The sequence below is a fragment of the Chamaea fasciata genome, unplaced genomic scaffold (genome assembly GCF_029207755.1).
Source record: "Chamaea fasciata isolate MVZ Bird 193981 ecotype frontalis unplaced genomic scaffold, bChaFas1.0.hap1 SCAF_5, whole genome shotgun sequence".
NCBI lineage: Eukaryota > Metazoa > Chordata > Aves > Passeriformes > Sylviidae > Chamaea > Chamaea fasciata.
The window spans coordinates 6,501,715-6,526,253 of record NW_027094090.1 but is presented as its reverse complement, the minus strand read 5'-3'; the positions used below and the strand labels follow the sequence as shown (position 1 = coordinate 6,526,253).

General features: G+C 46.4%; 1 protein-coding gene and 1 long non-coding RNA gene across 2 annotated transcripts in view; one reads left to right on the top strand and one right to left on the bottom strand.

Annotated features, from left to right (window-relative positions):
* Positions 1–249: 249 nt before the first annotated feature.
* Positions 250–14,701, bottom strand: LOC136289198 (uncharacterized). Its single transcript, XR_010720734.1, has 3 exons — positions 14,456–14,701; positions 4,369–4,472; positions 250–908 (listed from the first exon to the last, which is right to left on the bottom strand). It is a non-coding gene; the product is annotated as an uncharacterized lncRNA (long non-coding RNA).
* Positions 14,232–24,539, top strand: part of CCDC3 (coiled-coil domain containing 3) — a 34,340-nt gene continuing 24,032 nt past the window's right edge. The window contains exons 1-2 of the mRNA XM_066182725.1: positions 14,232–14,664; positions 15,649–15,823. Of these exons, the coding sequence (XP_066038822.1) occupies positions 14,234–14,664; positions 15,649–15,823 (606 nt within the window). The 5' untranslated portion in view covers positions 14,232–14,233. The remainder of the gene's footprint in view (positions 14,665–15,648; positions 15,824–24,539) is intronic.

Here is a 24,539-nt window from a genome sequence, read left to right as displayed (position 1 = left end):
TACAGAGAGTTTAGGTAATTGTGCTGCCAACTTACCGTCAGGATTGAGTTTTCATGAATAATTTTTTTTTGCAGTGAGCAGCAAATATTGTCTTTGAATATATGAGTGAAGGAGCAATTGCACAGCTCTCAGCTGCACCAACCACTTCTGGTCTTGTGGGTCCTGCCCATCACCCTTCGAGTCCAAGGTGGCTCCAGCAGAGACCATGAGGTTGGACAAGAATCTCCAATCATGAACTCAAGAGGCAGAGGCTTGTTTGTCCCTAATGATCCATTGGATGTGTGCAACCTGGAGGTGCACACAACCTGGAATGAAAAATAAGACCATGTAGTGTGATTCAGCTGATCCCAAACAAAGGTTAAGGGCAAGGAATTCCTATGTGAGCAGAGGGAAGGTTTGCAGGGAATTTCCCCTGGCTGCTGGCTGGCTTTCAAAGTTCTGGTTGCTGCATATTGACCTGTGAGGCACTTGTTTGGTTTGGCCTTTTTTTTTTTTTTTTTTTTTTTTTTTTTTCCAGTTCTTGTCTGTTTTGTTTCTGAAAGAATGACATCCTGGCCCCTCACATTTCTGGAGGCAACACATACGTTCCTTGCAGCTCTGTCCTACCAAGACGACAGAAAATGTTCTTCATAATTATACGTGATTTGATCATTCCAGCATTTCTACCTCTTCCCAGAAGTTTTATTATCATAATTAATTTTCTGGCATCTACTTACAGCTCTAGGCATTTTCCCAAACCTTTAAACACACAGTTAGCAGTTCTGAACATTTCACTGCTGCATTTCTTTTCCTCAATTTGCTAGTTATAAATTCTTTGTTAGTAGTTTTTCCTGCAACATGAGCTTTATTCATGTAGTCCCTGTTACTGTAGTATCATCATATTCCAGGATCTCTTCTTCAACACAGCACTGTGATTAAAAAAAAAAAAAAAAAAAAAAAAAAGGTGTTATTCCTAGTTACAACTGAGAATCTGGGGTACAGTGGGAGTAAGATTCATCTTTTCGTGACTTGGCCAAAATGTCACAGAGGCAGGAAAGAGAATTACCCTCTGGTGTCCCAACTGCAGCTCATGCTAGGCTATTGCTGCCTTACAGTGTATTTCTCTTTCAGAAAACATTCTGCAATTTCCAGTCTATGTAGAACTCATCACTTTTTCAAATGCCTTTAAGGAAAGAAGAACCAAGAGGGAAGTGATCTTAAGAACCAAGGATTCCTCTTGGGAAATTGCCTTCTGACTTCTGGATATTGGGCAGAAAAAGATCTTTTGCCTAAGAGAGATCTGAACTGTGATCTAAACTGTGGAGTATTAATCATATCATATGTTCATCATATCTGTATATGATTGTACTTGTCCAAAGTAAGTTTCTTTGATCTCAGAGGGATGTAGGAGAGGTGATCACAAATAATGCTGGGTTTCAGCAGCCAACCCAAAACACATTAAAAACATCAGTTTCAGCCTCTTGTTTGTTTCAGTGAGGGTTGGTAGATTACTGAAGTGAGAAACTCCAATCACAATCCAGCACAACTCTTGGTGTGGCTCAGTGTAATCCCTCAGTCACCACACAATGGGCAGAGCTGTACATTAGCCTGGACTGCATGTCCCCAGGAAAAGCCATGTACTCCAATGGTGGAATTCATCCTACCTCTGTCATTGCAAATTAATTGTACAGGCTGCCAAAATTCCACAAATCCTCACTTTTCATCTGTTTTAACTCAACCCCATGTAATGCTCTTGACACAACTCACAAGACCCACAGGTATTCTCAGTCTGAGCACAGGCCACCTGTGCCTTGTTTGCTGGAATGGGAGCAATAGCCTGGAAAACAAAGCTGCTGATGGAGATGCCAAAATCGTGCTCTTTGTCAGACAGAAACTGAGTCAAAAATCAGGTTTCAACCTATGCAGAACTTGGCCAAACCTCACTATTAATTTGGCTTCCAGCACAAGCAGCGCAGCACTGTAATATAAAACTCCCTTGGTGGGTAAACCATTTTCCACATACTGTTGGATTATAGCTGAGTAGGATTAAAGATGGTCTGGTGTGGGCAGCTTTCTCCAAGGTCAGAGTGAGAGCTGAGTCTCCTGGCTCAGCACCGAGTCCTGGTGTGGCTCAGTGTGAGAAAGTGGTGAGCCATCTGGGGTCTCAAGTCCCATCAGGTTGTGCCCCTGAGACTGTCACAGGAAGGAAGTGGCCACCAAGTCCATCATAACTGGAGAGAGCTTGCCTAACTCAGACATGGTGAGTGGTGGTACCCAATAGTGTCCTAAATAATTTCACTTCACTTACTCCAAATATACTTTTACCAATTAACTGGGCAAAGCCTCAGAACAAACACGTCAACAACAACAACATAAAAACCCAAACTCAACCAGACAAAAACATCCCAAAAAGAAGAATAAAAAGGACTTCAAAGCATTTCACTTAGATTAATTAAGCTATATGTCTGTGTCAGTCCGTGTCAGCCAACAGATATTCAGCAATCCTTATCTCTACACCGCTGAGCCTGATAAAGGTCTAATTGCCTGAGAAAAGTACAGCCTTTGGGACTGCAGTGGCAAAAGCAATTTCCTTCCGCACAATGGAGCCTTAAAGAAAACACCTCCTGCTTAATGAAAGCATGGAAGATTAAGGGACAAAGGTAGGGGTGTGGAGCTGGGCTGAAGCCAGACGGGGTCTGCGTGGGATGGCTGAGGGCAGGAGGAGCCCCAGGCAGAGCAGGAGGTGCCTGTGCCGTTCCTGCTGGTGTGGGGGGCCCTGCCGAATGCCCCAAATACAGGTGACACCGAGGGGCAGCCCCTGCCTCCAGCTGCTGTCAGTCCAGCAAAGATGAACTCAGTCTCCACGTCTGCCTCCACTCGCCTGAGCAGAATCTGGCCACTTGTTGCAGAAGCGTTGGAGGTGAAAGGATTGGGGGCAGAAAAAGTGTTTGTAACAACAGTGGTTTCTTTGTTGCACGTTAAAGAGCCAAGTTTAATGCAGGATGCAAAGCTGACCCTGGGGTGAAACATCACTGAGCATCCTCAGAGGCTGCCCTCCCACACATCAACCAAACTCAGAAAATCTTTGATCCGTTAGTGCTTAGAAGTGAGGGAGAAGGGAAAAGCCCTACAAATTGTTCTAGAGAGAGAATAAAACAGCAGAAGCAGGAAAGAGAGGTTAATGTGGATTTTGCAGCAGATAGTGATGAGGGACAATTTCCCCATTTCCTTTCTGATTTAGAAATAAGATTTTATGGACTCGGAGAGAGCTGTGAAAGAGCTAATGAAGCATAAAGCTGGGTGAATCATGGCATCGTGTTCAGGGGGCTGCTCACAACTCAGAAAAAAAAAAGGCTTTCTCTCTTTTTTTTCTCAGTGCAATTTAAAAAAGAGGAGTTAACACCTGTGCTTGCTTTACTCTGCCATTTTTCACATTCGCAGTTGTTCTCAGGGGAATCAAAGTGACAGATTTATGCAAAGCTGCAGTTTGGATATTTTCTTGCCCCGGAGCAAGGCTTTTATCCAAGCTTTTCCTTCCCCCGTCATGAGGGGATGGTGAAGAGGAGGTATGCATCACACTTGAAAACAGCAAAGAAAAAAAACTTTCACAGCTGTTTCTAACAGCTGAGATATATTTAATCCAAACTAGAGATTAACATGCACCTCTGTAGAAGAGATATTTCCCTTCCCCCTGTAGTTGTTATCACCTGTGTAGCAGACAGGGCTCGGAGATGAACTTAGCAGCAAACTGATGGTGAGAGGATAGACGGCTGCAATGGGAAAGCTGTGAGCAAGTGACTTTGTGCTCTTATTCCCAGAAATTTCTGCTATGGCTTGACTCTCCAAGTAGAGGTGGACAACTTCTTTGGGCTGTCTGCATTATGAATGCCACTTCGAAGTGCTTCAGGACCTCAGGTTTGCCTGTGCCCAGCTCCAGCAAGCTTCTGTACAGCAGCGTTTTTAGCAGGGTATGTGCAAAAAGCAGATCTTGTCTAACTGTTGCATTGGAGATGGGATGAGCAGAGAAGGTCTCTCCCTCTGTTTCAGTGCTACATGCACATAGATGCAAATGAGTAATGGTAAATCTTCAGTAGCACAAGGACTCCTGCTGTCTCTTCAGGGCACTGAGCCATGAGCAGCAGTTTGGAATGTGCCCTCCTAGTGAGCACTTATGTTTTATCTTCACTGCACAGTGTGCAAATGTCCTGAAATCCCATCCTTGAATCTGTAAGGGTTTGAGAGGCAGAACTTGGGAGGCAGAACTAATAACACCTGTATGGACTTTCCTGTGGTGCTTGTCTCCATGTTATCCGAGTGCCTCAAACAAGTTAATGGATGTGAATTCACAATCCCTTTATCAAGTAAGAAGCTGGTACCCATGTGACCTACCAGGCTCGACATTTTTGTCTCCAAATCTTATCCTTCCAGTCACTCTCCCTCCTCATGTTTCAGACAGATATGAAAGTCTTGCCTGTACTCATAGGAAAAGTGTCCTAGGAAAAAAAAAAAAAGACTGCCCTGGTGAAGAGAGCATTAAAATCTTTTCTACAGGAATCTCACCCAAGATAAGCATGTAAAATGTGATATTTCAGCCCAAACAATTAATGCAATCCAAGGAGGAGGCAGGCAGCTCTGCTGACAGGCCATATAATCCAGCAAATCATTTGCTTTGGCTACTGCTGCTGGACCTTGCAGCCTTCACTGGCTTCAACAGCACCTGTTTTGTACATGTGTTACCAGCCCTTGAAATGGTGGCCAGAGGACAGCTGTCCTGGCCTAAAGTGAATTAGCCAGCCTTGCACTGGCTGCTGCATGTGTGCAAATGCAACAATCCCAGCACAGCAACATGTCCATCTGCCACTGGGTCATCAGCAGTTGTGTGGGTAGGTTTCAGCAGAGGCGGGTTCTAGAGTTGCTTCCTCCTCCTTTGCAATTCTGATGGTGTGTGTGAGCATCTCATTGCCAAGGAGTTTGGGAGCAGGACTAAATTACCAATAAGAACCCATCAGCAGCATTGCCCTCATCACAAGCATTCAAGTGAATCCTTCATGAATGTTGGTGGCATTGCTGACCCAGCTCCGGAGAAAAGAAATTCCCCTGAGTCAAGAGGACAGTTGTGCTCAGCATCAAGCCAGCTGACTGCCATGAGAAGGGGAGGATTCTCTGTGAGGGAGCTGGATCAGAGCCATTTCACTGCCTCGGCCAGTGCTTGGGTTAACTCACCGGGTTAAGTGCAGTCTTTTTATCCTTTGCAAAGGGTAATTTCTAAAATCCAGTGAAACCTCCTGCACAATGGTGGGGGGATGTGCTTTCATGTCACCTGCTCTGTGGATAGAGCTCTATTCTACAGCATAGCAGAGAAGAACAAGACCTACTTAAGGCAGTAAAATAGCCCATGTGCTAATAGAGCAGAGCCTTGACCCATTTTATGAGTATTTTTCTAGGTGGATTGATGCCCTCTCAGGAGCAGTTGAAGAGAGAAATGTGCTGCCTGGTGTTTGGGGAATAGCTGGTTCATGGGGTGTGGGCACATCTCATGTGAGTGCTGCTGGAAGTTGGTGGGAAGGTTATGACCCTGCACTGTCAGGGACACACCTTATGAGGCCACCTCAGAGAAGAAAACTCACCTCTCTCCTCTTGATACTTCATTTAAAGTGGCCTAGAAATTGAAATAGGTGTGGGGATGCCCATGAGAAAAAAGGTGGTTTGGGGGTGATGGTGGGGCTGTGATGGGGCAGGTACAGCAGCTCTCTGGTGCCAGGAGGGTCTGGAGCACAGGGAGCAGCTGAGGGAGGGCACGAGGCAGGGCATGACACTCAGGCTAAGCTCAGATTTCTGCAGGACAAAAGGCAGTGCAAGCTGGCCAATGTGAGAGTGAAGTCTGGTGTTACAGAAGGTCTGACAACTCCTGTGAGGATGTACAGGTTTCTCTGATGGGGTACCTCCAGTTGGTGGCCATGTTAAAAAAAAAAAAAAAAAAAAGCCTTAGGGTTCTCACTGTTCTTTTTTTCCATCCTTTTTTTTTCTTTCTCTAGTTTTACTATATACTGTTGAATTAGTCAATTCCTTCATTTGCTCCTTCTTTGCTTAAAATTTTCCCTAACAAGCTAATTCCCTTACTACGCTTTTCTTCCTGTCCTGAGTCTCTTTCTCCCACTTCCTCTGCCTTTTCCCCATTGTCTTTAGCTTTCTCTTGGGCTCTGCATCCCTCATTATTTCCTTCTCTGGAATGTCTCCCTCATTTCTCATAACTTCCTACCCCTTCCTCTTTGGGGGTTCCTGGGTTGCAGGGGCACTTCTAACCCTGTGGAAGTCTACAGTAATCTGTCACTCAGTAATCTGTGCTGCCTTTCCCCTCTTTGCCACGAGTCTCCCCCTCCAGATGTGCATGCACGTCTGTACACGAGCCACACACAGTCGCAGAGCCAGGAGATTGCAGTCAGACACAGTTCAAAGAAATTCCAGCTCCAGTGGGATTCCCCACTCCAAATCCAGAGCTCCTTGGGTGTTGAATCCGACATGGGATGGGAAGCAATAGTATTCCTTACCTCATCCCAGGAAAAATAATACTCCATTAATTAGTGCAGTTTGAGAGAAGAGAAACATGCTGAAAATTAAGCATCTGTTGGTTTATAATGGAAAAGATTTAAAATAAAAATGCTTTAAATTATATAGAGGTGTTTTGTAATAGGACTGTCATATACCATGAGACAACTTTACTGGAAAGAACATTATAATGAGAAACAAATCACACTGACCTTTGCTATAGGGCTTGAAAGCAGGTTTCTTTGGGGTTGTGTGGACTCATTTGCCCTCCAGCAGTGGAAGAATTAAGATGTTATGTTTAACATAAACAAGAGAGGTTTAATCCCAAATCCTTGTGGGAGAGCACTTTGTGTTCTCTTAAAAGTTCAGTAATTCCATAAGCAAGATGGACAGTTGGATTATTTTAGACTCAATGAAAGCAGGGGAGGGATAGAAGGGACGTCAAAGGGAATTAACTCATCAGAGTAAGAACCCAGTTGTGAAAACTGAGCAGAGAGTGAGTTCAATTGCATTAACTATACACGGTGCCAAGGTCTCTCATTATAAGATGCCCTTTTTCCCTTTTTGTTCTATCCAGCCAAATTGCAAGAAGCAATGTTCATCTACACGGGGTCAGCCCAAGCTGGGGCTGGGCAGCCTCCTGTACCCAAGTGCCCATTGCTCTTCAGACAGTAATAGCATTAGAGTAATGACTCTCATTTCCATTTGGGCTCTACACAAGACCCTCTGAGGGCAGGTGCTGGTTTCTGAGTGATGAAGGAAGAAAAGTTGCACAGGGACACTTGCTGTCTCTGATGACATCTCTGCTGGATCTACCTGCACATCTTCTCTGCACTGGCAAAGACAGAGTGAGCTTTGTTTGGGAGCATCAAGGCCCCTTTGAAAGGCAGCCCCTTCTACAGCTCTGGTGTGTCCTACTTCTCTTCCGCTGGGGGCACAGAGAGAAGTCAGCCCCAGCAACATGTTACCACTTAGTATACTAAACTCACTTTAGAAGAAGACTGTGTTGAACGTTACCTCCAGCTGTGATTCAAAAACTGAAGAAAATTCAACTCTCAGGAAACATAGGAGGGACAAGATATAAATCCTGAAAACTTGAGCAAAGACAAAACGTTTCACAGCTCTATGTTTTTATTTCCAGACAAGAAGCCAAAGTCCTATGACTGTTACATTAGGACTTCGATATGTAAGCATCACTTTCTTCATCACTCTCCTGTGATCCTGCAGCTGAAGAGAATGAATGTGAGTGACTGGGTGCTGGAGGGATCATTGCCCTGGCCCAAAACCAGGCCAAAATTGCCTTCACTTGATAAGTGAAGCTTGGACTGAAGGGCAAGTTGTACTTTGCCAATACAATTTTTCTTCAGGAGTGACCAATGAAAATTGTTCCATACTTGTGTAATGCTGGCTAGCAGAATAATTGTGGTTCTTGGATAAAAGAACAGAAAACCAAATAGATGCAGTGGTTCTGCTCTCTCCCTGGCTCTTTGAAGTCCAGGCTTTATGATCCTGAGTTCATCTCTGGTGTCTGCTGAAGAAAAGAATATTAAAAATCTGGGGCAATCCAGCTACAATAAGGGCTGGTCATCCTCTCACCAAGCAAAGGAAAGTGTATTCGATTTATTCAAGGGAATACTTGATTATTCAATTATAAATGCCAAAGCTGGGTATTATGAGAATTTCTAGTAAGAGGTTTTTCTTTTTACATAGAAGACAACACCATGACATGAATCCATGGATGGAATCTGAAGCCAGGCAGATCCAGAAGGAGAAAAAGCATAAGATTTTAGCATTGGAACAACTGACCAAGGGATGACCTATTTTCTCTACCACCTGAGATTTTAAAGCAAGAATTGTGTGTCTTCTGCTTTCTTCTTCTAAATTCAGTAATTATCATGACACAGGAGTCCCTGGGTGACATCATCAGTGTGGAGAGATTAGACTTTCCTAACAGCCCCCCTGCCTTTAAAACCTCAGATGCTTAAAAACTGCACTTACCTGATCCAGGGTTCACCCTAGGGACAGAGGAATTACACATCTTTATTCCTTTCTCCCCAGCTGTGGGCTCGCTCTGTTTGGATATCTTTCCCATCGCCAGTTGTGTCAGTGGTATGTGTTATGTGGATGTGTGTCTACTGGGAGCTGCGTTCAGACAGCACATTTCACTCTGATTTATGAACAGACTTATGAGCACAGAAACTTCTGGCCTCTGCTGACTTGGGCTGGAATCAGCTTGCATGTTGTTGCTATTCTTGTTCTTGGACCTGCAGTCACGGCTCATGAACCAGACGCTGCAGAAATGTGGAGCTGAGGAAGTCCTTGCCTCAGAGCTCTTCTGTAAACAGAGGGTGGAGGAGGTAGGTAGCCAAGGGAATCCAGGGAAAAGATGGGAGGTAAACATGCTCAGTCATGATGAGATGGAAAAGGACTGGGTGTGGTAATAAGTTGGATAGGCAGTGGTAGGCCAAGAAAAGATGCTGCAGGACTCCAGGCAGGAGACAAAAAAGCATCTTAGTTGTGTGAATGGCAGGAAAGGGAGAACGTCAGGGAGAGGCTACAGGGAAAGTGTCAACACAACCTTGAGAATAGAAGAGGGGAGTCTAAAGTGAGGTTGTCATCCAGGTTGTAAGTCCAAGTGATGGATAAGAGAAAAACAGTTCCCCTTCAGACATGATGGGTCTGAGATGAGGACCAGATGTCCCCAGATGTCAGGGAGCCAGGCTAAGATGGGAGTTTCAGTAGCAGAACACTGCTAACAGGACAGAGGTCCAGATCCAAAGGAAACTGCATTTGAGTTGATGAGCTTTGTCAGAGATCAGGGCAGAGAGAAAGGAGAGCAGGACTCAGTGATCACAGTGAGGGCAGAATGGAGATTGGTTTCAAACTGAGAGTAGGTTTATATTAGATATTAGAAAGAAACTCTTTACTGAGAGGTGATGAGGCACTGGAACAGGTTGCCCAGAGAAGTTGTGGATGCCACATCCCTGGGAGTGTTCAACGTCAGGTTGGACAGGACTTTGAGCAACCTGGTCTAGTGTAAGGTGTCCCTGCCCATAACAGGGGTGTTGGAACTAGGGAATTTTTAAGGTTCCTTCCAACCCAACCCACTCCATGATTCTGTGAAGATGGACAGGGGAAAGGGTAAAGGCCAAAGGGGACAAGAAAGATACAGTGAAGATACAGCCAAAGATCTACATCTATACCAACTACCTGATCCTTCTACTCACTTTTCCATTTGAATTCTAATTGATATTACAGAAAGTCTTTTTACTGCTGTGCATAAAATAAATCTTTCCTAACTCTTTGAGACAACAGTGTATTCCCAGCTGATCCCTAAAGATGGGTCCAGTTTCTTCATGGTCATGATTACTCTTCAAAAGAAAAAACATGAAGAACTATGGCCAGGAATGTGATTTTTTTGTTTTTTTAATTGGCATCATCCAACGCAGCATTGGCACAAAAATAGTTAAATACAACGGACCAAATGTCAAACTATGAGAAGAATGACTCAAATTAGAGAAGTATAGATAGAAGAAGCTAACAGAAATATCTCTTCCTGTGAGGACACTAGCACAGCCAAATACTCATCTTTGTAGGTCACCCAGTTTAAAGAGCATTGGGAGGGGGGGAAAAAATCTGGGTTTGATATTTTGTACCCTGGACTACAAAGGAATCACTGCAGAAATGTAAATAAAAGACAGCTGGGCTGAGGTTTCAGATCACCTACACCCATCAGAAAGGGAACCAGACTGAGCACTATGCTCTGCTGTTTGATACCTGGACTAATGCTCAACTCAGTCAATACTTTAGAGGCAAAGAGAGACAGAGCAGAGCAATGTTTTTTGCAAGGTTTGAATCACCCACATTGCCACAGAAACAGCAAAGAAAATTACATAGCCCAGGGGGAGAAACCTTTGATTTAAGTATCTGTAAAAATGTGTGGAAAAAACAAGGAAGAGCTCCTGCCTGGGAAAATCATGAGCCTGTCTCAAAGTCTACAAGACTATCTAAGCAGAGGAAGTGAATGAATAACTGTGGCACATGCATGGGTGGCTGAAAGTGCAGCCTGAGCAGTAATTGGCTCTATTGGTGCTCCTCTGATTAGCTGGTTTTGGCTACAGCACTTGTCAGACCCACGCTGAGTTCACAGTACAAAAGTATTCACACTGCACTGAAGAATGTCTCAGATCAGCCAGTGGATCCCTGCAGAGAAACAGCAAACACAGATCTGAAGGATGCAGTCTCCAGGGAGGGCTTTAAATCCTTACTTCATGTCACTAATTCCTCGTTATCTAGAGCTGGAAGAGAAAGGACTCCTGGAACAGATTCAGATGCTCCTGTTACTTTTCACTACCTCAGAAATGAAGGAAGAGAGAAGAAAATTGATGATGCTTCTGCGGAGAAAAATTTAAGAACAAAATCACTTTAATCACTGAATGTAGATGTTTTGAACTCTTTACAAAAATACCCATCTGAGAACTGCTAATGAACTGAAACAGTGAAGGGATCAACTTGTTGGTATGGGAAGGAAAGGTTACACACTGATAAATCTCCAGAGAGACTCCTGACAGGGAGTGGTCTCAGCTGGGGACATGTCACAGAGGGCACGGGAGAAGATGAGTCACCTCATGTCCTTATAGTGACACAGCACCACCACAGTTTGTGGCCACAGCACCAGCAAATGTGAATGGAAGAGACCAAGGAAATCAGGCACTTCCAAGTGAGACGTATTCTTGAGTGGAGACTTGCACACCTACTGTGTCTGCTCCAGAGTTATGGCTAAGATCTCCTTTCAGCTCATTCACCTCTGAAGTCAGCTCCATGGATGCCTGCTACAACCTCAAAATGCTGACATGGCCACTCTGCAGAATGACAGAGAAATTCCACTGAACATTAATTATGTGCATCCACACTCTGGTAATCACCACCAAAAAGCAATTTGGAGAGCATCAGCCAGCATCAGAATATGCCAACAAATGCTGTTGTGTTTTCTGAGCTGGCTCACTGATTCAAACACCCTGGTCAGATATAAGCAGTTTAGGCTATTAATAGTAGCATGAAGGAAAGACTTCCATATTCTGCTTGTGAGCTGCCTGTCCTTTCTCACCCTGTCCTCCCTCCCAGCTAAATTATATTATGTTATGTGGTGGCTAAATGAAATGTGAGGGACAGCAGAACAGATCACAGCTTAGATCAGATCTTTCCAAAGTGGCTTGAGGACAGTTGACCATTATTTACTTGCAACACACAATGAACAGAGATGAGGGTTAAATGTGAGGCTTTTCTACCCAGAAGATATCAATCTCGTATGTATACACGGAGGAAATAGCAACTGCACTTCACACAAGTTGAGAATTTGGTTCCCAGGACAAAACCAACCAGCCTATAGTTACAAACATCTCTTCAGCTTCTTGGGGCTCTGCCACCAGAGTACTGGCACTGAAGTAATAAAACACTCACATGTTGCTGCCCACACTGAACACAAGATTCAAGGGGGTGAAGCTGTCAGGCTCTGACACCTGTCATACCACTTGGAAAGACATGGATGGACATGGAGAGACCCCCTTGGATGGGCTGAACATCTCTCCCACCACACCTCTCTTTTTTCTTTGCCAGTATCTCAAGATACTATTTCTCAGTAGAAACCTGAGGTTTGTATCAAAGCCTCCATTCACTCTGGATTGCACAAAATGCCTCCAAAACTGCCTCAGCTTTATCTGAAGTCAACATCAGCCTCAATTCTTTGTTTTACTCTTTATTTTTTATTTATTTATCTAAAACCTACTGAAAGAGCCTCTGAAACCTTCTCTACCATTGTTTTGTACCTGCAAGTTCCAAAACAAAAAGTAGTTTTTACTAATGGTTAACATTAAGGAAATACTGAGATGGTTGGTCTTTTGGGATATCTTGAGGGTATTTTCTTTAAAAAAATTCAAAATAGTCTTTTAAACTTTTTTCCTGAAAGTTGGAAGCAATTTGTTGATCTTTGAGAAACAGGGAAAAAAATTAGAAAAACCCTCTCTGTCATTCTGAAGGGTTTTTTAGGGGAAAAAAATCAAAATCTGCTTCTCTTTTAGCAAGAATCAACTTTGCTGTTCATGCATAAAGCTATGGTGAAATATACTGTAGCATCTTGCCATCATGAAATATGAATACTACTTTGTTAAACTCTTCAGCACACAGAGGAGACTGATGGAACTATTCCAGAGGAAGACACTTATCACTGAAGATGTTTTGTCTCACTATTATGAAGTTAACTCAGCATTATTCAATTGATGATTCATTTTGCACATCATTTCAAACCCCAGTCCTGCACAAGGACCCTCCTATACCAGGCACAGCATGAACATGGAACAAAGAGGCACCCTCTGCTTTCAAGACCTCCTAGTCCTTGTAGAGGACTGGAGAGGCAGATGGAGACAGACAGAGGGTAAGATTAAGGGAACCAGTCAGGACATGCTGCCAGACTTTGAGTAACCTTTACAGCCAGGGAGAGATTTAACTGTGACTGTCTCCATAATATTAACACAAAACAAAAACACCAAAACCAACAACAACAACAAAAAGCTCCAAAATATTTTAAGCATCCCATGCCCATTCCTGACTATTATTCCAAGCAAGATCAGATGTGGGAAAAGGAGAACACTGAAATAGAAAGAGGCTGTTGGAGGCTGTGAGTGGTGCAAGGCCCCCAGGGATCTTTGGGAGAAGCTCCACAGCAGTTTGTATGTGGGGAGAGGGTCAATCTTTAAGCTATCTGCCAAAAAGTTGGAGAAGCCCCAAGCTGCATCAGTCTGTTCTAGGATGAAGCAATGGGAAGTCAAAATGTATTGAGACCAGGCTTTTTGTTTTACCTTGCTCATCAGATGTATTTTGGAAAATGATTGCAGGGTGCTAGGAAGGGTTGGTCTCCTACACTTGCGAGTTTTTCTCCAGTCTCATTTGAAGTGGGAGAAGTGGATGACCAGAGTTAGAAGTTTCTACACAAACACATCTTAAGTTTCCCAGGATTTTCTTTCCTAGGGGAGCTGTGCACAGCCCCCTGCTCCACTGGAACCCTTGCAGTTCCAAAACGCTACGAGCCACACCTTCACCTTCCAAAGCCCTGGGTGCCACCAAGTGCTCACCCCGGGTCCAGGGAGTGTCTGGCAGCAGCTGCCGTCATCCCGGAGTGTGACTGCCTTTCCCATGTCTGCTCTTCTACATCTTCTCTCTTTGCAGTCTCCGTCCTGTCCACCTCTTCCCTTTGCATTCCTCCTCTTTGCAACTCTGCCTTTGCATCCCTCCCTCCCCTTTGTATCCCTCCCTTTTCACCTCCCTCTTTGCACCTCTCCCACTTACATCCCTCCCCTTTGCCTCTCTGCCCCCTTCGCATCTCTGCCTTTCCCCATCCCTCCCCTTTGAATCTCTGCTCCTCGCATCTCTGTCCCGTACACCTCCTGCCCCTCGACCCTCTGCATCTTCGCCCCTTCGCGCCCCTGCCTGCTCGGCTCTCAGCCCTCTGGGCATCTGCCCCTGGCGCCCTCCACTTCTCCCTCCCGCCCCTTTGCACCCGCACCCTTCTCATCTCCGCCTCGCTGCCTCCCTGCGCTCTCGCCCAGCCCCGGTTTCCCGCAGCCCCCGGGGCAGCCCGCAGCGCCTCCGGGCCGTCCAGCCCCCCGCTCCAACGCGCTGACCCCCGGCCCTTCCCGGCCCGGAGCCGCCCGCGATGCCGCCTCTGCCGCTGCCGCTGCCGCTGCCGGTGCCGGTGCCGGTGCTGGTGCTGGGGCTGCTGCTGGGGCTGGGGGGCCGGGCGGGCGGCGGGGGCGGCTGCCAGCTGCCGGCGGAGTGGCGGCCGCTCAGCGAGGGCTGCCGGGCCGAGCTGGCCGCGATCATCGTGTACGCGCGGGTGCTGGCGCTGCACCCCGACCCCTACGGCGCCTACAACTACCTGCCCTGGCAGAGGGACCTCCCCGGCGGCCCCCAGCAGGGAGCGGGGGACCTCTTTTACTCGGCCGAGATCGAGCTGCTCTGCGACCAGGCGTGGGGCAGCATGCTGGAGGTGCCCGCCGGCTCCCGCCTCAACCTCACCGGCCTCGGATACTTCTCCTGCCACTCGCACACCGTCATGCAGGGCTACGCTTATTTCTTCTTCCTCCGGTGAGTCCCGGGGTCGGGGGGTACGGGGAGGAGTTGAGATGTCGCATCCCGGCTCCGTGGCATCTCCGCGGGCGGGGGATGCGCGCCCGCCCCTGCCCGGAGGGTTCGCTCCGTCCCACTGCCGCTCTCCGAGCAGCGCCTTCTCCTTTGCGCTTCCGCACACAGTTACATAGGGAAAGACAAACCCGAAACAACAAACTCCCATAGTATTCCAGCACTGTCGGCCAGCACATGCACAGGGAGCTGCTGTTGAGTAGCTCGTGGGGGCTGCTGCTTTTGTTTTTACGGCGGGACGGTCGGAGAGCTGGAGAGACGCCAGAGCCTGTTTGCCGAAGTTTGCCATGGGAGTTAAAAACCCATCCCCAAAAACTCACCCGATAGCTTTCCATCTACTCTCCCGAGTCCCAGCCAAACCCTGACTTTGGGATCATCGAAAGAATAAGAAAATAAACCACAGTGTGGGAACAGAGCCATCACCATGACCTTTCAATTCAAGAGCATTTGCGAAACACTGCTCAGTGGCTTGTTTTGAAATACTTGGTATATTCTTACACTGGGTGCGTAACAAAACTCATTTTGATGCTGTCTAGGGCTTAGTCTGCAGCAACATCTTTAAACACATTTCATTGACACAAGTTATTTATTGACTGCTTGAAGGAGTACTTAAACTCTGGCTCAAGGGCAAAATGATGCAAATTTAGTAGAAACTTGGGTGCAAAATACAGATTTGCCTCCTTCATGGGGTTTCACGGGTGTCTGCAGGGTGGAAGGAGCCTGTTTGGTCCTTACTGCTGCTGCCTGATCCAGTCCTTGTGGTGGAAATTGTAATTTTGTTGACTTACATGCCAGGAGAGCTGAGAGCCACTTGCCGGCTAAAAGTCTGTGTGACTTTTTATCGAGCCAGGCTGAAGTGTGACAGGTGACTTCTTGCAGGAGAGTGCTGTTCATTCTCACAGCAGGCTGCCCTCGCAATCTGTGTTCCAGAATGGATGAGAACTACATCCTCCTGCCACATGGAGTCAACTTCCAGGAGGCGATTTTCCCTGATACCCAGGAGAACAGAAGGATGTTTGCCAGCCTTTTCCAGTTTTCTAACTGCTCACAGCCACAGCACATGTTGAGCTTCTCTAGTGACTGGGAGATTCAAGAGGACAACCGGGTAAGGAATATGTTTTCTTTTCAGTGCTTGTTTTCAAAGTGGGCACAGACATCCCCATGTCCTTTGTGAACACATGCACATGAATGCAGAGCAGCAGGTCCATGATTTTCCTGTTCCTTGGGTAGTACCACTAGCAAAGTAACACACTGGTGAGGAAATATTAAACTGTTTTCAAAGCTGACCTCTGTGTTAACCTCTTTAGCTTCTTGCGGACCTGAGCAAAGCTTGGTATCAACTTCTCTATGAGCGATAGGTTGAAAATAGCATTAGTTGTGATCCTGTCCTCTCCCACCCAGATCATTCCTGGGTTTGCTATCTCTAGACCTCATTTTTTAATTTCAACTGAAATGTTCAGGAGCAGATCTTTGCTTTTGAACTTCTATGTTCATCTCATGTAGTGAGAGCAGTGCCTGGACCATGTCAGACTGTAAGGGATTATTCTTGCCTGACTCCACATAACAGCATAAACATCTACTGAACTAATCGCCCTGAGCTGCCTGTGTAGCAGCTGGGGAAAAATAGACTCTTGAGGGCATGTTTCATGTGAGCAGTGAGAGCAGGGCTCCTCTGAGGGATGTCAGCACTTACTTCTGAACAAGACAGATGAAATGTCTCTTTCTCCTTTCAAGGAAGGCCACAGAAAGCAGTTCACCCTCAAGGTGATCCTCCCTTAAGAATGTATGGAAAGTCAAAGATGCCCACTGTTGGTGGCTTCTGAGCCCCTTTATGGGATTGCAGAGTGTGTAATAAATGCAGGATTTAATAAATTCTTATTTGGCAGAGAGGAGCAACCTCTTGTCAAGTGTGCGCGTGTTCTGGATGTGCACATACCTTTGAAAAAGTGGAACTTAGAGAGTTGGCAAATACAGCCAGACCTTGTTTTGCGAGGCTGGTGGTTTCCCCTGGTAGCTGAGATCATTTTAAGCACCTCTCTAGGTCAGGATGGACAGGACAGGTGTCATTTCTTGTGTCTTCTGTGGATTCACCCAAGGCGTGATGTTTATATATGACAGCAGATGTATGAGTGGCTTGTTTGGGAGATGGATGCAGGGAATTCAGTAGCTGGCTGAGCCTTTTCCTTTCACCACCTGGCCAAAAGCCAGCATACAAAGTCTGAGCTGCTTTGTGGCCATCTGGCCAGTGACTCAGCTCCTCTCCTTGGGATGCCCCATGAGCAAGTGTTTTCTTGCTGCTGATATTTTGGAGAGGGAGTGTGGAATATATTCACATATATATGTATCAAATATATTAATATATATATGTTCAAATATATATGTGGGGACAGCAGAAGAAATTTGTGTTTAAGAGGAAATTAGTTATCCTACAATTAAATTGCAGAGCTGTAACCCTGTCCAGGCAAGAAGGGGGAGGTGGAGAGCCCTGGTCCCAGTCCTGCCTCCTCCCTCCCACCCCTCCGCTCCCCAGTGCCACAAGCAACATATTTGGCAAATAAAGGTGCTGCTGCTGCCAAATCCACAGATTTTTGTCCAGGGGAGCAAAGTGGCACTGGAGGACCACCAGATCCAACTGCCAGTGTCTGCTTGTGATGCCTCTGCAGTGTTTATTTTGTCATGCTGAGCTAAATGTAGGGGATCTTGATGGGCTGGTGCTCCTTTATGCCAGCAGTGAATTTCACCAGTCAGCTTTAATGGAAATCACCAGGCAGAAATCCCCAGGGTAAGTTGGGGCAGCCCTCAGAACATGTATCAAAAGTGCATTTCAGCTGTTGCACTCTTTGACCCTCGCAGCTGTGAGCGGACTGGGGGGGGATTAGAGCTGCTGGTCCCACAGACAGCGGCCGGGGGCTCTGCGTGCTTCAACCCCCACCCATCCAGTGAACAAATTCAGCACAACTGACGGACACTTTGTCTCGCCTTCATAATGAAAAGTAAAAGCTTCCTCTGCACCAGTTAAAAATAGTTGGGGCTGACTGTGCTCCCATTCAGCTCGTGCATCTGTGTTTGCCCAGCCGAGCGCCGGCTCCCAGCGTCTGCGTGCCCCAGCCTGGGAAAGGGATGACATTTCTGGCTGCTGCAATATCAGGAATTTGTTCCTCAGCTCTTCCCAGGTGCAACTCTCTTTAGTTTCCCTCCTCTCTCTGCCTTGTTACACGTAGTGGTGGCTTTCCCAATTGACACTGTGTGTGCTCACATCCCATCACAGTGTGAGCAATTTCTGTTTCCAAATGTGCTTGGCTGAGCTGCCCCATGCTGGCTCCTAAGCTGAAATGTGTGATGTGTGCCGGCTTCATGGCACAGACAGTGAACATAACTCAGAGCATTATTCTTGAAGTTTTTGAAAAAGAACCTCTTTGGGAGCCTGGGTACACCCAAAGGGGGGTTCTGTGCTGGTGTCAAGTTGGGAAGAGCTTGGACAGAGAGGGAAGTGTTGTCTGATGAGGCTCATACTGTAGTGAGGAGTCAGGGGTCTCACTAGCTGCTGTGTGCTGACATAAATTGCTTAAAATACATCATGGATGTTTTGTGGAGTCAGAGAGGAGAGGTGGAAATGTTGAGACATTCAGAGCAGAAGGGATGAAAGTCTCATTCCAGGAGTTCATAGGTAGGGTCCTGCCTCCAGGTCCCATTGGAACAGCTGCATGCAGGGACAACTTAAAAAAGCAGCAGGCCAGAGGAGGTTTGGAATAAAGGAATGATGATTTTTTCTGTTTACGGCCAAATCCCATACTCTGAAAGTGTTTTGGAATCCTGCTTTTGATATATTCCTGGGGTGGACACTTTAAGGGAGACTTTGGGGCTAGAAGCACGTGCAGTTGCAATGGGTAGTTTGTGTTTGCAGCTCTGGGATGCTCAGCCAGAATGTGAGAAAATCTCATGATGGATGAGTGTCTTTTCCTCATGCAATACTACTCCAAGCAAGAGATCTCTTCTGCAGGGTGTGCTTGAGCTGGACATGGAGCAGGTGACCTAGAAGTGACCACTGACATGTTGTCCTCCTGCTCAGCCTCTTCTCTCTGCAGTGCTCCTTGCATGCAGGCAGCCTTGGCTGGGCTGCCCAAGGGGTGAAACAAGAAAAACACTGACAGCTCCTTTTCCTCCTTCCAGGAAATATGTCTGATGATGCAAAAGAGAGCAAAGAGATGTTCAGGAACTTTTTGATGCACTGGGATGTGCCACCTGCCCTTTCCATCATGGTAAAATGCTTTTAATTTTCAGAAAGCCCCATGGCATGTGATGAAAAGAGGTCAGACCCAAGGCACATCTCATTCAGTATAATACTTTCCTCATCCTGGGCCTGCTGCTTTTGCTGTAAGCTAATTCCAGCTGCATTTTTAAGCCCTTTGCAGTCTGGGCTAAGAGCCAAATACTGCTTTCCATAGTTTTCCAATAACCCCACAGTCTCATAAATTCACTTAGGCGCTTGTTCTGGCCATTTCAGAGTGCAACGATAGCTCTTGCCGTTGTTTCTTCAGGCACTTGCATTTTGGCCTCCATGTTTGCAGAGGCAAACACCAATGTGGCTTCATCTTGACTTTCTGTCTCAGTCCCCTAGTGATGTTTGCAGATCTCTTGCTTGACTCCAGCTCGTTGTTGCAGTGGTTTCTACAAGGTTGTTTCTAAAACCAAAGAATGATGCAGCATGTTGGGATTGAAATCTAGCCCCCGCTGCAGAGTTTCACCATTTTAGTGCAAATCTGGGAGCTGTAATTTCTCCTTCTGGCCTTCTGCAGGGTTCTGTGATCTCATAAAGAGGACCTTGTTGCTTTGTCTGCATACAAGGGATTACATGAGGAGTGACTTGAGGTCCGGCAGCAATAAGGACAGTAGAAATCTCTAGCAGCACTTGTAGTTACTATTCAGAGGGGCTTGAACTGGTTTTGTCAACAGGTTGGTAAGAAATGTGTTCTTTTGGCCTCTCCCTTTATGCATGCAAGAGAGTTGAAAAATGACCCCAGCTGCATCACAACAAGGGATTGATGTCAAGATGTCAGCTCAATTGTGAGCAACAGTGAGAGCACTGAGATAAAGTCCATTGAAATTATGGAGTTCAATAACTTCAGTTAAGCTCAGACATTGCAGGGGGAGACTATACCTTTTATTAAGCCTCTCTCCCTGCATTGACTCAAGCAGCAGAGCCACAACCATGCTGTTACCTCAATTGACTTAGATGAATGGAGTTGCCTTCTGAGAGACCTCCAGAGCTTTATCTGGGTAATAATAGAGCTTTTATGAGAGTAGTCAGTGTCCCAAATAAAAAGAAAGGTAATTAGTGGGTTAGCCAGGCAGTCTACAAGTATCTGTTTTAGCATCTTTGGGTTTGGATCTTCTTCTCTGGTGACACCATGGCTGCTGGAACAGACTAATGACCTGACTGGGACACCTGGAAGACTTTGGAGCAGCTGAAAAAAGAACTAGAAAGAAAAAGCAGGGTAATTGCATGAACGGCCTTGCCATTACTGAGCAAAGCAAAAATTAAATTAAATTTCATTCTTCCTCTGTGGAAGTAGAGGAAATAGTTTCAGAATTGTCTGTATTTTAGCAACTCCTGTGTGCATGGGCTGGGAGCCACTGGGTTGGGTGAATCCCTGAGCCAATCTGTGGGCAGTAGCTCATTTGCTGGTCCCAGCCTGTCTCTTCCCTGATGCTCTCAACCAGGTGAATGATAGAGGGTCTCAGTCAGTGACACTTCACAGCACCACGAGGGCACAAGTCACAGAGAAATATTCACTTGTACTAAAGCTCTTTGCCTACCAGAGAAGGGCTTGTTCACATGATGTTTGCTATGGGGACTTGTTTTGATCCATCTCCCAGGCAACATGCCCCCAGAGAGGGGGAAAAAAGAAAGAAAGTTGGGGAAGTCCCTATAATTTTTTAGACCACTCTGATTTTGGAAGTGATTAAATAGTATCCTGTCCAGAGAGAGCCTGAGCTGCATTGGATGCATGGGCCAGAGGTTTTCCTGTGGTGGCTGAGATGGACATTGCTGATGCCAAAAGTGACTCTACTCTGTGAATCTTGCAAATCCTGGCCACTAAGAAAAATAAGCTGATAACTGTGTTGTCCATGTTATCCACAAAATTAAAATGAAAAGGTAATATTTTTATGTCTTTAAAGTTAAGAGCTTCTGCTCTTGCAGAGCTCCCTCTCTGCTCTGAGTGCTGGGAGATGTATTTCAAGACTGGAAAATGCTGGTCATGGAGTCCAGAGCCAGCAGTTTTAGGAGAAGCAGCAATCTGAAAAAAAAGCAGGTAGCATCCTGGCTTGGTGGAGACAGTTCTTTTTAATTCCCATGTACTGAGTTTTGTGTTTGCTTGTTGCATGAGCTGCATTAGACATTCTCCCTTCTCTGGTCTTAAGGCACCAGGGAAACACAAAATAATCTCAGTTGAAAACACTGCTACGTGGCAAGGGCAACAAGACCTCAAAATAGAATTAAAATGAGGTCCAATACCTAGAGGCTTGAAAAATTTCTTTTACATGTGGTTTCTTGCCCTGCCATTGGTTAGAGGAGTTGTTTCTCCATGAGCCTAATGGCATGATAGAAAGTGCCATCACTTCTGGGTTGTTTTCATAGTGATTTACAGCTCTTTTGTTTTCCTCCCAGAAACCCACCCAGGGTGTACCCCCTCCCTACAATCTGTGTTTAATTTGAGTACATGTAAGCAATATCAGATGTAATGGAGAATTGCTGACAAGTGTCTGGGGCAAGGGAAGACCAGGAGACAATTGATGCATTTGGGAAACATCCCCAGGAGTCTTCTGGCACAGAAATGGCATTGATTCTTTTCTGAATCTTCACACCCAGGCTGTGGTAGGGGACTCTTAGAGTTCTGATTGGCGTATCCCTATCAGTTTTCTATCTTTCCACATGCACACAGGCTGATAAAATGCAGAATAAAAGATCAAAAAGGAATACACAATAGCCTTTTCCACAGGATGTTTCCATTGCATATGGTCTTTATCATATTTATAACACCCAGAAGGTGTTCTCAGCAGTGCTTCCCAGGAGAAAAATGGGGCAATATCTCTGGTTTTCAGTTGTTTCTTAGAGGTGCATTATTTCTGTTGGGGGTACATTGGCTGGTTTTCATACACAAGGCAGGATGCATGACCTGATGTAATGTGGGAGCCTTGGCTTTGATATAATTTGTGAACAGTCAGAATCTGGGATTGAGAACGGAGCTTTCCCCCACACATCTGAACGCCTGTCGCCCATGGCAGCCATGGTGGCAGGGAAGTGCAGAGGTGAGACCCCTGCTTAGCACCCTCTTGATACCAACAGGGGAGCCCCAAAGAGTGCCACAGCTCCTGGTGAACGTGTCTGGACCAGCTTGCTGCCTATCAGGCAATGCAGATTGCTCTAGAGCATGGCTCTCTCTGGCTGTGTCTCAAGCACATCCAAGTACATAATATCCTTAAAAATATCCAGTTTCCAGCTCACTGAGCAAGGAAATGCCAAGACAACCAGGGGTATGTATGTGTGTGTGTATGTACTACTGCCTCCTCAAAGAGTGAAGCAGCAATCCTTCCAGGAACTGGCAGGGAAGGGAGACCCACATGGCTCCAGGCTGCTTTTAATTATCCAGAGTCACACTTTAATGAAGTTCTGCCAAATGCTCTAAATCATTCCATATTTCGTGGCACAAGGCTGTCTGCTGCTGTACTTGAACTTGGTGGTGAACAAGCATCTGACCCCAGCCCCAGGACACCTTTTGGGTTCTCCATCTGGCTGGCGGCCACGGAGGCAGTTGATAGTCGTAGGCTGAGATCTGCATGTCGAGAGACACAAAGGTGGGGCTGAAGGGACCCTGTTGTCCCTCCTCTGTTTCAGATCCAAGGCTGTCTGCAGAGATGTTGTACCCTTGGGCTTTCCAGCCCAGATATGGTTGAAAGACTTGCAGTGCTGGCAGCACAAATCCTGCTGCAGTGCGTTCTTAGCTGGATGAAGAGCTTTTTGGGAGCCTGTGACCCTTAGAAGCCTCTTAGCCAAGGGCCAAGGCACTGTGTAGGTAGGAGAGGTGGGACTTTCATTGAACTGGTCATGTTCTCTCTATGCTAACACAGAAGTGGCTGAGGGGGGTGATACCTCCATCAGGGCGGGGTGGGGGGAGGGGGCAGTGGGAAGGTTGAAGCCCACCCTGAGCATCCACATGTGAAGGTGGGCTGGAAATTGCAGCAATGTGGTGAGCGGTGGATCTCTCATCCATCCCCTCTGGAGATGACACTGCCATGGGAAAAGTGACAACTAGGAGACACGAGGAGGCTGACTTCAGACCACTGTTTCCTTCTCTGTGTGTGATACCTGTGCTTTCCTGCTCTCCTGTTCATGGCCTTCCCAGAGTGGAAAAGTGAGAAGGGACTTCCCACTACACGGAGACTGTGAAAGATGAAGGGAGAGGTGCAGGGAAAGGGTTGCTGGGGGTCCAGGCTGTGAAACTGGGTGGTGCAGGGGAATGGATTCTTGAAAGAGCTTGTGTCCACAGCCAAATCCCCTTCCTCAACAGAGGTTGTGTGCTCAAGGTTCCCCCCAGATACCTGGGACATGTTCTCCAAGAAGAAGGGTTGAGGTTGGTGTTCTTAAGGTGGATGTATAATCTTAACTAACCCAAGGCAAAACAGAATGTGCAGTCCAAAGAAGCAGATCATGGGATTTTTTGGATCCAGTCATGCTTACAAGTTAAACGTGTTCCATGACATTTCAGTCTCAGGGGGTGGAGGACTGACTTTGCCTGGGAGCCACTGAAAGATGCTCAAATCTGAGTCCTGGCATCCTGCTCACAGTAATATACTGCAGCTATTCCGGCGCTTTTGGTTGGGTTGGGAGCAGGAGGGGGAAGCAAAAATCAGAGCTGGCTGCACAGGGCTCTTCACCTGTTTGGATTTTTCTAGGCCTTGTTTTGAGCAACTCTTGGGGAATACATTCAGAATGAGTCTCAGGCAAAGTTTCTGGAACAAGACCTGCCAAAATTAGTGAGAGAGGTGCACATATTATGTGCTGTTCAACCCAGTTACGGGAGCCACCATGCCTTTCTGTAAATCTGTGAGTCTGTAGATGAGTTGGGTGGTTTTTGTGTGCAAATTGATACTTTATGTTGGGCAGCAAGTGGAAAAGATGATTCATGTAGATCAGCAGTCCTGGACCAGGATCTCTCCTTGATGAACATGATATTCCTGCCAGGCACTGGGGGCAGACCAGTCCTTTGGTTTAGTTGCTGGCTAGTGTTGACCGTGAACTCAGGGAATGTATTTTCTTTCAATTTCTGTCTCTCTCTCCTGACACACTTGTGAGATAAATATGGAAAAAGATGGAGCAAAACGTTTATTAAAATCAATGGGCACCAAAATCCAGCTGACAGCTGGCAGACAGGACACCTGTGATGCTGCCTATAACCAGATCAGCCATTGTGTCCTGAAGGGAGATGAGATCTTTTAATTTGGGACATATTTTCTCCCAGCCCATGCATTTTGATGTTTATTTTCACAAATGACAAGCCAAGTTGGCTCTGAGGCAGCAGGAGTTCGAGTCCCTAATGGAAGCTGCAGACGGAGCCTTTTAAAGCTGGTCCTGCCTCCGCCAGCCAAGTACCTTCCCAAATTCCCCTGGAGAAGTGTCCTTGCCCTGTTGTGCTCTGCCAGGAGCAGCCATGTGGTGCCAGGCCTGGCTTGGCCACTAGCCCTGGCAGCACTCAGCCCCTTGCAGCAGCTAATATGAAGTGACAAACCAAAGTGCCTGGTTTCAAGGGACTGGGAACATA